The sequence below is a fragment of the Phalacrocorax aristotelis genome, chromosome 3 (assembly GCF_949628215.1).
Source record: "Phalacrocorax aristotelis chromosome 3, bGulAri2.1, whole genome shotgun sequence".
Taxonomy (NCBI): Eukaryota; Metazoa; Chordata; class Aves; order Suliformes; family Phalacrocoracidae; genus Phalacrocorax; species Phalacrocorax aristotelis.
The window spans coordinates 41,082,860-41,098,987 of NC_134278.1; the positions used below are offsets into that span (position 1 = coordinate 41,082,860).

A 16,128-nucleotide genomic window follows, 5' to 3' on the forward strand; every position below is an offset into this window, starting at 1 on the left:
ATCACTTCAAATATTATGAAATAGCACCATTTCATTTAAATAGCTTGTAATCTTTAAATTGATGTTGGTGTCCCAGAACTAACTTCTGCAAATAGGCTTATGGGTCAGAATCAAGAGAAGGTATTGGTACCTAGGTAGAGGCTAGACAAATTTTAAGCCTTTGCACTTGAAATTGCAGTTCAGAAAGAAAAGTGTTAAGTTTATTTTGGTACATGGCCTTGAATTCCTTGAAGTTAATGTACATGTTTTTGCAAAGGTGTAAGGTTAAATCCTTCTGGAAAATGAAGTATTACTTACTGCATCATTTTTTGTAGTAGACATTCCATTAATTAGATGGCATTTATGTTGACCTTTATGGAAAGGCGTAGTGGTCTAGAGCGACTGAAATTTATTTGCTGAAGTACAAAAAACAAGTGCTGGCAGAAGCCTATAGTTCTGGTTGGTAGCCCAATCAACTAGTTGTGCACTGGATTCTAATATTAAATATCTAATAGACCGTGAAGCAGAAAGGTCATTTTGCAATAAGACATGTTAACCCTTAAGCTTGACTCATACTCCAACATCATGCCTTTCTTCTTGTTTCAGAAGTTGAGACGGAAGCTGCCCTTTAGCTATAAACCCAGGTTTCCTTTATTACATCCAACACAACTTTTTCCAAGTTGAAATTAAGACACTTTGCCATTTCTACAGGAATACTGAATGTACAACTTTTTATGCACTTAAAACACTTCCAGAAGTTCTGAGCTAATGATCACTGTATGTCTTGGCTGTTTGTGCTGTTTAATATATGTGTGTATTTCTCTCTGGGATATCTGGATGGAGTCTGGAAGCCCTAACCTTTTTGACTGTAGGTGAAGATGTTTGCAGTTCTACTGTGCAGCATACCCAAATGAATTTCAGAGTGGGCATGGTCTTAGCTTTCTATCCTATTGCTCAGTAGGAAATAAAGCACTTAATTATGAGTTCTGGTGTCTGAAACTCATGTGGTGCAGGTTTAAGATTGGAGGTGCCTAAGTTGTCTTTTGTAAATAAGCCTACAACCCTAAATACATCTTTCTTCATAGTTTCTAAAGCCTACACTGTTAATGTAGGCAAAAAACTGTGTCTAAACAAACGTCCTAGAGGTAATGCTTTGTGAACCACAGCAAAACTTAAATTACTGTGTTGGTACAACTGCTGTCATAAACCTTGTTTTCAAACTAGAAAGATTTAAAATACCTTTGGGAAAGTATAAGCAGCCAGAATGAGATTTAATTTTACGAATGCTTTGCTTACAACAGTGTGTTGGAGGCCTTGTGTTGCAGGCTTACAGTAACAGCCATGGCTGACTTAAGTGATCCTAAAAATCTTACTTTTAACCCACTAACAAGAAATAGTTTCCATTACTTGAAGTCTAGAATTTCTAAGCAATGTTTTATAAACTTGAACAATGTTGCTTTCAGTTTGTCTAATATTACCTAAGTTTCTTCCCTGCTTAGGGGTGGAGTAAATGTTGCCCCCTTGAAAAATAAGAATGTAGATGTTTTCTGTTCAAGAAATTGTATTAAACAGGCTATAAAGTTCTGTCTAGAAGCAAGGCAGACTAGGTGCTATTAGTGGTGTGCAGGCAGCCTACTTTTAAGCTAGATCTGCTGTCCAGTCCATATTACATTTGCTTTGAAATTTAAGTGTAGATATACTCTTAGACTCTATCCAGTTTCATTTACAAATGAGACAGAAGACAAAAGCTCATTAAGTTAATTGTTTTGAGCAAATATGATGTGTCATGCAAACTTGCATGATTACTTTCTTGCTGATTTACTGGTTCCTTTTCTGTGATGTCTGTCCCTCATCTGAGCTGTTCCTTGTGTTATGGACTATCACTGGTGGTGGTTTAATTCAGTGCTCTGTTTATTTTGTCTGTATTTGAGATGGGCCAGGTTTTACTTGAGGGGGGGAGTTCATAGTCTTAATAGGCTTTCTGCACAAAAAATAAAGATTTGTTGCCTATTTGAATCCTGATGGTGCTGTCTTTGCAGGCTTCAGTGGCACGCATCAGTAACTTCATGCACTATTTCCATTTAAGGTACATAGTTTCTCAGATTCTACAGGAAAAAAAAAATAATCTTATTCCACATACATAAATTGAGGATAGGAGGCCAGGGAAACAGGCAGCCTGGTGAAAGCAATGAGCTGTTAATAGATAGATTTCTAATGTAGACTTGAGGTCTACAATGGTTTTTTTTGTCGAAATATCTAAATATTATGGTGTCTGATGCCTTGAAGACTATATAGTTGTCACACATTTCCTTGAAAGAGAGAGTACTTTCAACTCAGACTTCACCCTTGACTGAAACTGTCCATATATACCCCAATATTTCTAAAGAGTTAGTGTGAGGAATCTATGAACTTTGTTCCCTGCGACACACACATTACTTCAGTATTGCTGAGAAATGTAACTTACTCAGTTTCTCTACAAGCTGGCAGAATAAGCTGGAAACATTCTAGTTGAGGAAACCATTAAAAGTTGGAATCCAGGGTAGCCTTTATAGTAGTTTTTTCTTTTTCCGTGACAGCCAGATTGCTTTGTGACTCTGATGCACTGAATTTCAGGGGATTAATTACAAATGCTAATTTGGCTTGTCTTCAGGTTTATAACAGATAACCAAAGAATGCCATGAAATCATGCTGGAATGTAAGTGGAATGTACACATTCCACTCAAACTGATCTAATGAAGAGGCTTTGTCCACACACTATTTCTTACATTTTGTGTATATTTCATGCTCAGTTGATGTTCTGGTAGTTTTTTGTTTATACATTTAGTTCTTGAGCAAGGAGCTTCATGACAGGGCTGAAGATCAAGCATTTGTATTTAACACTAGTAACTTGACTTCTCCCTTTCTGCAGGTGTAATAAAAAATGGTGGTGTGAAACCTAACATCATTCCCTCTTACACTGAGCTAGAGTTTTACTTGCGTGCCCCTTCAATGAAAGATCTTTCTGTCCTGACAGAGAAGGTTGAGAACTGCTTCAAATCTGCAGCACTGGCCACAGGATGCAAAGTAAGCATGTGTTCATGTATTTCTGTTACGCTGCAGATAAGGTAGGCCAGAATAGGAAATTGAAGCTTACAGCATATTTCTGCGTAGCGTTCAGTGGAAAGAAATCAAAGTGTCAATGATATATTTGCTGTTCTGTTGCTTTGTCCTGAAAGAAAGCGCTGTTTTATGATGCCACAGAATCACAGAATAATCTAGGTTGACCAGGTGACCTCTGGAGGTATCTCCCTAACCCTGTCTTCAGACCAGGGCCAGTTAGAGCAGGTTGCTTAGTACCATGTGGACTTGTGTATCTCCAAGGATGAAATTCTACAACCTCTATCAACAGTGCTGTACCCATCTCATGGTGAACAAGGTTTTCCTGGTGTTTATATTGTGACGATTGAGCACTGGAACAGGTTGCCTGGAGAGATTGTGGTGTTTCCACCCTTGGAGATAATCAAAACCTGCATTGATATGGTCCTGGGCAACCAGCTCTAGGTGACCCTGCTTGAGCAGGAGTTGGAGATAACGACCTCCAGAGGTGCTTTCCAACGTCAACCAACTTCTGTGATCCTGTTGTACCTAATAGGAGTTTCTTTTGTTGCCTGTTGTCATATCACTGGGCATCTCTGAGAAGTCTAGTTCTGTCTTTGTTCCACCCTCCCCATCTGGTAGCTGTAGACAGCTTAACCTTCTTTTCTGAAGACTTTCCTTGTATGTCATGTTCTCCCTGATCAACTTGGTGGCCTTCCCCTGGTCTTGCTCCAGTCTTGAGTTCAGGAGAACAAAACTGAACACCACCAGCTGTGGTCTCACAGGAGTTGTCTGCATCGATAATAAAGATATTAAAACAGTAACGGCACCAGCATTGATTGCACATGGGTGCTACATATAACAGGCAGCAGTTTGGATTTTTGTGCCACTGATTATAACACTTTGAGCCTGAATGTCTTCTGTGTCTGCTGAGCCAGACCTGTCATGAAAAGTTAAGCTTGGTCATGCATCATCTGCTCTTCTGTGAATCTATGCTGGATAGTCATGATTGCCTTGTGATTCATGTGCCTGGACATGGGTTATAGGAGGATTTATTTGCTCTATAATCTCCCTGGTCAGACTGTCCTATCCTCAAGCTCCCAGTCTGTAATTTCTAAGATCCTCCTCCTGGCCCTTTGAGGTGTATGTGACTTTTAGCTCTTTTTCAATGAGCTGGAGCATCCCTCTATTTCCTTTGCCCCATTAAACAGGAGGCTCATGTAGCAGTTGAATGTGAAAGCAAGTGATTTTTTCAGTTAGCATTCTTTTTTTGGCTTTTAGTAGGTGGAAGCGTCTCTCCTGTTGCTGGTGCCAGCAATATCATTAGCTTGCAATGTATTGTGAAGATAGGCAGTTACAGGCTGATGGCTAATAAAGCTGTGAAAAGAATGTCTGTGCTCATCAGAACAAATATGTCTAGTGTATATGAGTGTGAGCTAGTGAGTTTTAAGGTCTATTTGAGGCATTAGATACTGTTTTCCTAGTGTGCCCTGTCCAGTCTAATTAGAAGAGGATTTCAGAAAGTCTTAATTTAGGCAGAATGATGGTTAAGATCTCTGAAACTTGTCATTGGTATGTTTTCTTACTTTTTTTTTTAAAAACTTCTTGTCTGTGTGAAGCCATTTCATGGATGGAGCTGTAGTTATTGGAAGTGTTCTAAACAAATATAGTAAAACAGAATTTGGTGAAAGGCTGAATTGATTTCTATGGTTTAATAGTACCTGCAGTGGAAATCATAAGAAGCTGTTACAGGAAACGCTTGCTTTTTTGGAGATGCTTTCTGTGAAATCCATGCTTCTGGAATTTGGCAGTCTAGTGCAAGCTTGACAGAACACCAGCTGTGTTTTGATCAAGGCTAATATTTGGCAGAATATTATATTTTTGAAAGAAACTTAGCACTTATGTTTGTTTTGACGCAGAATTGAAGTATGGACATGTATTTTTTCTGGGCTCTAAATTGTTTATATTAAACTGTCTTAGGTTGGCGAAAAATTTCTAATTGTTTGGGTTTGTTGTCTAGGTGGAAATAAAAGGTGGTGAAAATGATTACTACAATGTGCTTCCAAATAAGAGCCTGCAGAAAGTTTACAAGGAGAATGGAAAGAAGCTTGGAATAGAATTTATATCAGAAGACTGCATCTTGAATGGTTTGTCAGGTAATTTGGTCTGGGTTTTTTTTGTTATGACTTAAGCTTAGATTGATCAACTCTTAAGTGTATAAAATAATGGGATAGTGGTAGGTTAGACATCGCTTGGTCAGAAGAAAAAAGCCAAATTAGAAAATGGAAGCTCTGTAGAAGGATCATACCTCTGGCCTGTGTTTCTGTATTTGTTGTAGAAGCTGAAAAATTTTCCCAACAGGTATGGAAAGCAGTAGTAATTTTCTGAGAATATTTCTGATAGCATTTCAAGTAAGAAACAGTTCAGTTGGAGGGAGGTGTGAAGGATGGAAAGATAAGAATTGTCTTACTGAGAACATGAGGGTGTAGAATGAATTGCGGCTCATTCTGTTGCCTTGAAACACAGAATCCTGGTTTATGCTACGAATGAAGATGAGAGATAGTTTTTTAGGAATCTTGTTTAATAATATTTTCCAAGCTTACATATACACAAATGTACTGGCATCTAACTACTATTTTAGAGGAAGCTTTCAAAGAGATTTTTAAGTGGAAGCTTGAGCATCTCAGTAACTCTAATTTAAACCTCTTTCCATTAACAGATAATTCTGTGTCTCTCATTTTAGTTCGAGTTCAACAGATTAGTTTTCCAGAGGGTGCCATTCAAGTAGGTGTTCACTTCTGGGTCTTGACTTTGTATCAAACTGTTTCACTTCCTTGGTCTCTCAGAGTATAGTAATAAGAGTGTGAATTCCTGAGTGCTCAGGTGGGCTTCTCGTTACCCTTAACAGTGTTTTTCCCAGACTCTTCCTACAGGATCTCTGTTCAAGTCTTATTTGGTATTCTGGTGGCTTTTCTTATTTCTTTCTTCTCTTCTAAATTAAGGCAACACTAATGTATTTTCTCCAATTGGTTCATTGTCTTGGGTTTAAAAACAAATTATAACTAAGGGCAGACTTTTTTTTTAGTCTGGTACAAGTAAGACTTACTACTTTGCTCACTTAGCCTAAGTAAGGTGCTGAGGAACCTTATTTAGAATGTTTGCTGTAGTGAAACTTTCTGGAGCTCTGCAGTGCTTCCCTCAAACCATTGTGTTAAGGGTGAAGATTGTGCTCATTCAGAGAACTTGGAATGAGCTTAGCGCGGACACCCAATTGTAAAAGTGCTTTCATGTGTAAGTTATGTGTTATGCTAAATATTAAACACTAACTTGCCTAAATTGGAAGTCCATATGCCTGTTCTGTCCTTAAATTGCTTTTTGAGTGTGAAAAAGTGCTTCAGCAATTATGTTGTTGCACGTTGCAGTAAGCCTTACTGAACTTTCTTTCCACAGCTACTTCTCTGAATTTTTTGCTTTGGGATTCGGGAGTGATAACACAGCACAGTCTCAGACACAGGAGTGGATTTTGTACGCTGCCCTTTTTGGGAGGGGTTGAGTGTTTTGTCTCATCTTTTTCAAGACCTCTATTTCTGTTTAGTTTTCATATGGTTTTCAATGTTTTCTTTTAGGATATCAGTTTCTTCTGTTGAAAGGGAAGGAAGATAGCTCAGTTGCTTCTCCATGTCTGTGCAGCAGAAAAGTCGTTAACAGATGAGCATACTCGCTGCCACCTCTACATGGGTATTAGTATCGGTCTGCTTACAGGTATCGCTCTAGGCAGCTAAACATTATGAAGAATTCCTTTAGTCCAACGATTCACACTACCTTGTGTGCCTTGTGCACGCTCCACTCATTTGGCAAAAAAACCCAGGATGATGCAAAATAATGTGAATCTGAGTTTGCTTTGACCAGGTGCCCTGACCTGTTTCTCCTTCTGCTGGCAGGTAGCTCTCCTACAGGATATCGATAACCTCCCAAAATAGATGGCTTAGTTTAGCATGCCTTAGTTGAGGCACCCACACTTGTGATGACTTACTCTCATATTTTTAGCATTCCTGGGGTTCAGAAGCTTCCTGTGTGCAAGACTGATATAGATAATAATAAGAAAGAGCCAGTAAGTTTTGAAAATACCACTTTTGAAGCTTGGGGCTATATATAAATACTTCCTGGAATCTTTTGCATTCCCCTCCATTCATGTTTGTGGTAATACTGGTTTCCATTATATGCTCAGTGACTTCAGAGGCTTCAGTATCAGCTTCAGGATATTTTTGGAGGGGCTGGAGCTCCCAGTACCTTTCTATTGAAGTTAGTGCACAAGTCTACATTGCATTGATAAGGGTGCAATTATTTATGCTTCTAAAAGAAAATGTGATCTGTACATCTGTCAAGCACACAGTTCCAGATATTTATATGGAAACTATTGTAATACTTGATGTTTTAAACATGCTGCTGGGTATGATAGAAGGGAAGATATTGTGTGCTTCTAGAAGGAAGCCTGATCTGTGTGTCTCTAGCAAGCATACAGTTTCAGATGTTTGCACGGAGACTATTGGAATGTCTGATGTTTAAACATGCCACTAGGTATGATAGAGGAAGTTTTGACTGTCATGTTTTCATGAAAAGCTCTGGACTTTGGCTTGGGAAGCTCTCCATCTTACTAGAAAATGCCAAGTTTAAATCCCTTACAGTCAGTAAACAACTTCTGAACTGGTAGTAGGTAGGATATGGATATAATTTAAAGTGGAGTTATGTGACTGAGAGCTGGGATGCACTGAAACTGCTAATGCTTCATTTGCTGGGTGAGAGCAGGGAAGGCCAGCAGAGTCTTTCCAACAGCATCTGTATTAGGACTTAGTTAGGCAAGTCTAGAATTCTTGGTTTAGTCTGGAATAGGCAGAACTTTAGACTTCGGATTTGCCTTTCCAGGCTAACCAAAGAATGGATCAATAGTGTAGGCTACTGAAAATTCAAATGACTTCTTGCTGTGCCAAGAGTTGGATTTTCTTCACATGCATAATGAATTTATGGGGAAAGATAATTCTTCTTTGGACAAGGCTTGCTGCTTCAGTTTGTAGGCAGAGCAAACAGCAAGCTAGTCTTGTCCTCATTGGTCACATAATATAGGCTCTGTGGACTCACTTTTAATAACTATATGCTTCCAAGTAAAATCCGTTTTCTTTTGATATTTCATTATCAAGTCTTAAGGCATTAGCAGTGTCTTGCCTTCATAAAGTGTCATGATATGCAGGCTACCTGTTGTGTTACAAATAATTTTAAATCTTTGGAACAGGCATTTTATATGCCATTGCTAAAGAAAAAATTCTTACAGCTCTGGTTGACCTGAGAAAAGTTATTTGAGGTCTTAGTTGGTCATCCCGATTTTTCTCTGCTATGAAACAACGCTTCCTCTGGTATCTGAATTTCACAATAACTGGCACGTTGATTTCTCCAGCTTCTAAATGTCATTTTAACAAATACTGAGTGGATTACTTGTTTGGGTTAAAAAGGCACTCAAAGTAGTTGTAGACTCTTGCATGTTTTACTGTGGAGGATCTGCTACTTCTGGATGGTATCATTAAACAGATAAGGCAGTACTTTGAGACAGTGCATTAGCTAGTGACAGTACCTGAAAGCGCTAGTCAGGCATGAAAGTATCATCATTAAAATCTGCAGCATTGCCATCAAGAATTCTTTTGTCTACAAAGCACCAGTGTTTTGTCTGGAGTTTAGTTCTGATCTTATTTCAGATTTCAAGAGTGCTTGTGTTGTTAAGGTTTCCATAGCTGAGAATAATCAAAAAGCAGAAGATAAAAGTAGTTGTCATCAGTCTGTTTTTGTTTAGACAGACTGTTCCTATTTCAGTGTCCCCCTAACCAGTGCTGAATATTTGCGTACTGGTGGAAAGCAGTAACTGTTGGGGTGAGTTCTAAGCGCTGTAGCAGGGAAAAAGCTGGGCTGCCTGAAACTCCAAGGTTTCCAGCTTTCATTGTTTCTGAAACAATGATCAGGAGATGCTTGATTAAAAGATCAATGGATTAAAGTAAATGGAATAGGAATGTGCTGATACATCTTCCTTGAAGTCCAGTAACTGATTATTGATCAGAAGCACACTGGAGAGCAGCATCTGAAGACAGCTAATTAGGGAAAGTATCTCGGAGATGAGAGGGTTTTTGTATGGGTAATGACTCATTAGAAATGCTTTTATTTTAGCATTTGGGGCAAAGAATACTCTGTTCTAGATATGGGCTGGAGGTAATACCTGTCATATGTTTTCTTGCACTATTCAAAACTCTTCAACACTTGTTCATTAAGAATTTCTGTGCTGCTTCTAGGTTCCACGGACTTTGGAAATGTTACATTTGTAGTCCCTGGGCTTCATCCATACTTTTATATTGGCTCTGATGCATTGAATCATACTGAGCAGTATACAGAAGCTGCGGGTGAGTGGAAGTGAAAAGTGTTAGAGACTTATATTTGGAACCCTTATGCATGGTAGGGACTAGTTGCTGACTCTTCGCTACAGCAAACCCAGAAGTTAAAAATATTTCAAGATACAGAGGATTAAAACTTTCACGTGCTTCTGTGGTATTCAAAGCTACTAGTAAACGTATAAAAGTGTAAGTACTAGATCTGAAAGTGGCTTTGTGTGAACACCTGTATAGAAATGGAGTTCCTTTCTTCAAGCATGATGGCATCTGAGCTGAATATTGACCCTGCAACAATTTACTTAGTTAATTGTAGAGTTGCAGAACAAAAGCTGACAAAATGTAGAATTTCTGGTTTTGTGTTTAAAGTTAAATGTGGATGGGAAGGATGTCCACTCCTCATACTAAAAGCCCGACTTAGTATACATCTAGTCAGAAGAAATTAGAAGGATTATCCCTAGCAGCATATTCAGAAGAGTTTCTAAGCATGAGCCAAAAGATAAAAGTAATTTTACTCCTAAAACACAATACTCTGGAAGTGTGATAGAGATAGTGGTATAAAACTCTGCATTTTCTTAAAAGGAAAATGTGAAAACTCATTTTCCTGTTTTCAGGCCTACTTGTTTGCATCACTAGCAGAAAGTACTTTCATGTGAAAATTTGTCTTGAGGCATCAGAAAATAGACATACTTCATGCATGCAAGCAGATTTTGAAGAAACTGTTCTTGCTATTGAAACTTCAAGATTTTTTTTTAAGAGAATATGCCTTGTGTAGTAAGCTAGTCGTTTGTATCTAACACCAGTAATCTAACCTGAAATTCTCTTTTTTTCTGCAGGGTCACAGAACGCTCAGTTCTATGCTTTGCGCACAGCAAAAGCTTTGGCAATGACAGCACTGGATATCATTTTCAAGCCAAGTCTGCTAGAAGAAGTCAGGGAAGACTTTAGATGGGTGAAGCTAAAAGAAGGACAAATAAATGCAGTAGAACCCAAGAAAGAATCTGGTATTGGCATAGCAGCATGTGCATCACACTAAACTTTTTTTAAACCTCTCTCAGTAGGATTGACTTAATGGAGATGCTGTATTTAAATCCAGGAAGGGGCTGGATAATCAACATTTCTTCAGCTATGTGGTTTTTTTCTTTTGCACTTTAGGAGAAGCAAATAGTGTCATTGCTTTCAAAAATGTGCAATTTCCTCTAGCTGTAATACTTGCTGTATTCAATATGCTGATGAATTTCAAAGATCTCTAATGTCTTGTCTTTAAGTTGCACTGTTGAATAAATGATAGTGTTTAGATCCCTTGTCAGTGATTCTCTGTGTATTGCTAAAGTAATATTCCTTATAGGGGAAATGTGGCATTTAAATGGAAATTTTTGTTCTAAAACTCAGTGGTTGTAGGCTGAATCTGATCTATGAAGCATTTCTCTCTGGCCAGCCACTTTTTCTTGGGACAAGATAGGGGTGTAAAACCTAAGCTGGTTTCACTGGAGAGAAGGGTTTATATTTGGAGGCATGACTCGTGTTGACAACAGTAGTTTCTAGCAATGGAAGAGAACCAGTTGTATGGAAATGTGATCTGTAAAGGTGGATTGTTCATCCTTCTAATAAATTTTGGAGGTGGTGTGGAAAAGCCATTGACCAAAAAATCAGAAAGCAACTAAACGTTTGCTCAAATTAACACATTAAACTACTGCAGGAAAATGCATATGCACCTTTAAGTTCTACTCTAAGGCAATACAAGTGCCCACACAAGGGGTTGCACTAGCTTAACTGATCTGAAGGATATGTATAGATCTAGCTGAACCAGCGGAAATCTTTGTCACAAAGACTTAAGTGTGGTACCATGAAGCAGTAAATGAAGGTAATCTTAAATTGGTTGTGTGCAAACCCCTGTAGCATGCCCTGAGAAGCTTGCACTGAGAATCGCTTGTGCAATAACTGGCTTCTCAAACCTGTTTGTTCCCACATCTGAAGCAGCAGATCTGTTAAGTCTTGCCAGTTGTCCTTTTTGTTGTGTGGGTAGTCTGTCTGATCCTTATTTTGCTTCCCAGACATTAATGTTGCAAATCTTACCTAGGTGGTGTTCTGTGTGTTCAGACCCGTTAGGGTTTTCTTTAATTTGCTCATTAAAGGATCACACAAATACATAGAGAAGGAACTAACCCTTTGTTTAGGTACTTGCTGAGTCAATGGACAGACTGAGTGAAAAAGCAGCTTACTGTTAACATTTTCCTAAGCATAGGTATTAGAGTAAGCTTCTGAAAAGAAGTCAAGCAAACACTTCCCCAGGAAGTCAGAATACCACAAATAATTCCAGAAACCTCACTTTTAACAGCACCAGTCTCTAAATGGTAAACTCTAGAATTCTAAGTAGAATTTATATTTTATTAATGTCTATATTCAACTTCTAGTTCTGAAAAAAATATCCAGATTCCTTATCTTGGTTTAACTGACTCCATCTGCATTTCTGCATGGTCTTCAACACAGACCTCCAGCTGCTATTTAAGAAATCTACTAAGACTTTCCCTTAGAAAGAAAAAGGTGACTGGGCTGGCTTCTGTTTGTATGTTGAGTAGGCAACATAATTTGACAGTTTTTAGACTTTAAGATATCTCAGCCTCTGCACTTGTAGTAATAGGACACAGACTATCTGTAAATAAATGTATAGTGTCTTTGGAAAAAGTAACTACTTACCTGTTTCTGGGAGAACTAGAGGCACAATTAAAGGGGTTTGTTTTGTATTATGAGCCAGTTATTTGAAGAGTTGAGCATGACTGCAAGTCTTCCAGGTTACAAGTGGGTCCTTATACCAGTACACTCACTTTCATTAGTGAACAGTTTTGACAGATGAATGTGTGCAACAGGTGAGGGTTGAACTCTGGGTTATAGGTATGTCCAGGATAATAAGTTGGATACTGAATCCAGCTGAAATTTGGTCCCAGGTTTGTCAAAGGAACTTTCTCCTTTCAATTTAAGCCCTGCCTTGCCAGTTCTCAGACACAATTCATTAAGTTCTGCTGGGTTAACATGCAGGTTTATGAATTTCCTTAGCATATGTGGCTTTTACTTCCTCTGGCATGAACTGCTTAACTTCTTGCTTTGTTCTTTTTAAGACAGAGTGTTGGGATACCAGTGATAGCAATACATGTTGTGTTTCTTACAGGCTGATGTGTATGAGAGCATTCTCAGTTCTCTGTCCAGACGAGCTGGCTGCATCATGTCCAAGATCGTTTACAACATGCTTTTAGTGCAGAAATGTTTAATTTTGCTGTAATCATTGCTGGAATCAAAATGAAACTGAAGTAGTGATTAAAGATTAGTTGATTTTAATAAAACGATTTAATTGTGATTGAATTTTCCTGTCCTTTGATTACTACTGGGATGCTGCATGACTTCATTTTAATAGTGTGTTTTGATATCCCCCTGCCACCCCCCACTTTCGTATGAAGTGAGGGTACTTCAAGCTTTCCATTTTGGTCTGCCATAGTGAGTGGGTTTTTCCTGATGATTAATGCTTTTCAAATACAATATTTAATGGTATTTTTTATAATCTAAGGGCTCCTTTATATATTAAAACATATTAGAATTCATAATAATAGGAATGGTGCTTGGGAGGGCTCACTGGAGATCTCTGTTAGGCTAAACCTGGTCCAGCCTCCAGCTTGAAGTGGGATTATTACCAGCACTAGATCAGGTGAGCTTGGCTTCATTTGCTGAATCCTGGAGGCCTCCAATGACAGAGACTTTTTGACTTTCCCAGGCAAGTTTACTCCAACGTGTGTCTCAGAATCCTTGTTGTTAAGGTCCAGAACTAAAGCAATTTGGGATTTAAGGTTAGGATTTTACTATCACAATGATAGTATATTATTGAGTTGCTGGAGTGTGTCCAGAGAAGGGCAGCAAAGCAAGTGAAGGATCTGGAAAACAAGTCTTATGAGAAGCAGCTGAGGGAGCTGGGGTTTTTTAGCCTGGAGAAGAGGAGGCTGAGGGGAGACCGCCTCACTCTCTACAACTACCTGAAGGGAGGTTGTAGCAAGGTGTGTGTTGGTCTCTTCTCCCAAGTCACTAGTAATAGGACAAGAGGAAATGGCTTCAAGTTGCACCAGGGGAGGCTTAGATTGGATATTAGGAAAAATTCCTTCACTGAAAGAGTGGTCAGGCATTGGAACAGGCTGCCCAGAGAGGTGGTGGAGTCACCATCCCTGGAGCTGTTCAAAAAATATGTAGGCGTGTCAGTTCAGGGCATAATTTAGGAGACATGGTGGGTGGTGTTGGGTTGATGGATGGACTAGATGATCCAAGAGGTCTTTTCCAACCTTAATAATTCTATCATTCTATATATGAGAGAAATTTATTTCCTGTGGGAATAAAACTCACTTTGATTTTCAGTAATTTGTGCTCATAAATCATATGTATATGAAATTATCTGGCCTGTTTAAGTTAGGGTAACTGTAGTATTCCTCAAGCTGTTTGTAATTTAAGAATATTGGAATATTTGTCAAGTACAGTACTTCTAGCAATGAATCAAAATGGGTAGGTAATAAACTATAATTGCTGAAATGATTCTGAGCAGCAGATAGCAAATCACAGCTGTATAAGGATGAGGTGATTATGTCCAGACTTTGTGAAGAACTTAAAGCCTCTGCCAGCCTACTGAGCTACAGTGTTTCCTTATTTAATACCTGTCCTAGAACTTGAGTGAAAGATATGCCTGGTTTAAAATAAAAATTTTTTTAAAAAAAAACCAACCATGGAATGCGGTGGTTTTCTTTTTATGAAAAAAAATTTGAAGGAGAGAACTTGTAACCTGTGAGCTAAGCTACCTAGTGTAGAAGGGTCCAGCAGCCTTTCTTCAAAGAGTGAATGGGGAGCAGCTTTATGTTCTTGTGAATCCTATTTCTGCAATCATTTAGTTCCAAATACCTGAGTGTTCCGTACCTGATGACACTGCAGTCACAGAGTGAAAGACTCTGTTCCTGTAAGTCATAACACATTAGCTGTTGAAATAAGTCTTTGTCTAGTATTCATTGAAAGTGGTTTTCTCATAACTTTCTAACAGTATTCATTAAAACAGATTTCTATTTAGAGCAAAGTATTTGGGATTAAATAATTTTAAAATTAAGAAATAAAGAACTTGGTCTACACGATTTCCTCTTTTTCCCTAGGGTTTGCTATCTCTTCGTCCTGAAAGTAGCAGCCCTCCACAGAGCCTTTGTCCGCCAGCCTGGCTGGCTGACTGCTGCTGGCATCCACACCTCCTTCTTGTTCATGCAGTCACCTCGCCTCCATTCTCCAGCCTGGTGAGGTTGCAGTATGGCTCTGTGCTGCTGTTCTGTAACTGCCAGGCAAGGTTTTGGTGGTTTTATGAAGGACACAAAAGTGCATCCCTCTGAAGAGTTCTTACCCAAATTATCTACTAAGCCAAAGTTGGGTAAGATTGAGGCTGTTTTACCTTCCTTCAGGCACTAATGGAAGCCAAAATATCTGACAAACTCATCAAGGGTTTTTCTCAACCACAACTGCATCTGAATTTCCTCATTTAAAATTACTGAGAGGCCAAATGCCTCAGTCCTAGGAAAGAATGAAGCCCACGTGGTTGTGGATAGTCTTAATAGCTATAAGCTATACGCTGTTACGCAGTGGTATAATTTATGATTGCTCTAGAGTACCTATGCAAAGTTATCTTCTCAGCTTTTTAGTCTCAAAGATAACTGGCAGATAGAATACCAGCTCATCTCTTAGTTTCTCAGGACCCCATGAAAGTATAAAAGCACACAGATGTACATGTTCATCAGAATTACAGTGTTGGTGTCTTGTTTCATAACAACTGTTTGATAAGTACTTAATCAGGAGTTGTAATTTTCCTTAGTTTTCCTGTTTATGTATACTTTCAGTTCTTGGAGACCAAAACATGCTTCACAGCCTTCAATTTGTTCAGCTTTCATGGATTTGTTTCAGCATCTGAGCAGCCCTCATGCCACCGACCTAGTTGTGTCCCGTGGCGGAATGTGTAGTACGGGTGGTCTCAGTTGCTTCTCATTTCTCATTCCAGCTTCTTCAGTGCTCCATCAAAAACTGCTGCCCTATGAGCAAGCGCAGGAGAGGGGAGTCCAGGGGTTTCTGCTTGCTCACCAGGGCTTGCAGGGAATTTGGATCTGTTTTGTACTGGAAGAATCACTTGCTCAGGCAAGTGTAGAAAAAGAAGCACCTAATGATTTGATTATTGTGAGAATATCCTTTTACTGGGGAAAAAAAAAGAGATCAGTGATCTTTCTTCACGCCTTCTCACTATTCTGTTTCTGACTGAAGTTTAGCTTCTTGCCACTTCACCCTATCAGTAATTATCAGCATCCATAAAGACTATTAAAGGTGTCAGTCTCCAAAGCTCTTAATCTAGACATGCTCACAGGCAGAACTTGTGCCTATCCACAAGCCACACAGACCTGCCAATACACATTGACTTCTAAAAACCAGATCATCCCAGGTTGGGCTTTGGGTTAACCTCCGAGAACTTGGTCTGAATTATATTGCAAAGTATTACCCTAAGGAAGAAGGAGGACTGTAACATACACAGTCTGGGGTGGAAAGCTTAACGCCATCTTTGCTGTGATTTTGAGTTTGCATGCAGTCTTCTTATCAGAGCCCTGCC

The 16,128-nt window shown here is 39.0% G+C and overlaps 1 protein-coding gene across 5 annotated transcripts in view; it reads left to right on the plus strand.

Annotated features, from left to right (window-relative positions):
• The window catches only part of PM20D2 (peptidase M20 domain containing 2), a 15,436-nt gene extending 4,661 nt beyond the window's left edge, over positions 1-10,775 (plus strand). The window contains exons 4-9 of one of the 5 annotated variants that reach the window (XR_012659582.1): positions 2,888-3,042; positions 5,075-5,210; positions 5,798-5,838; positions 6,681-6,816; positions 9,384-9,491; positions 10,313-10,332. Coding sequence is in view for 3 of the 5 variants with exons in the window: in XM_075087268.1 (XP_074943369.1) it covers positions 2,888-3,042; positions 5,075-5,210; positions 9,384-9,491; positions 10,313-10,512 (599 nt within the window). In the remaining 2 variants the exon portion in view is untranslated. The other 4 variants (XR_012659581.1, XM_075087268.1, XM_075087269.1 and 1 more) reach the window with 4 other exon arrangements.
• Positions 10,776-16,128: the final 5,353 nt, after the last annotated feature.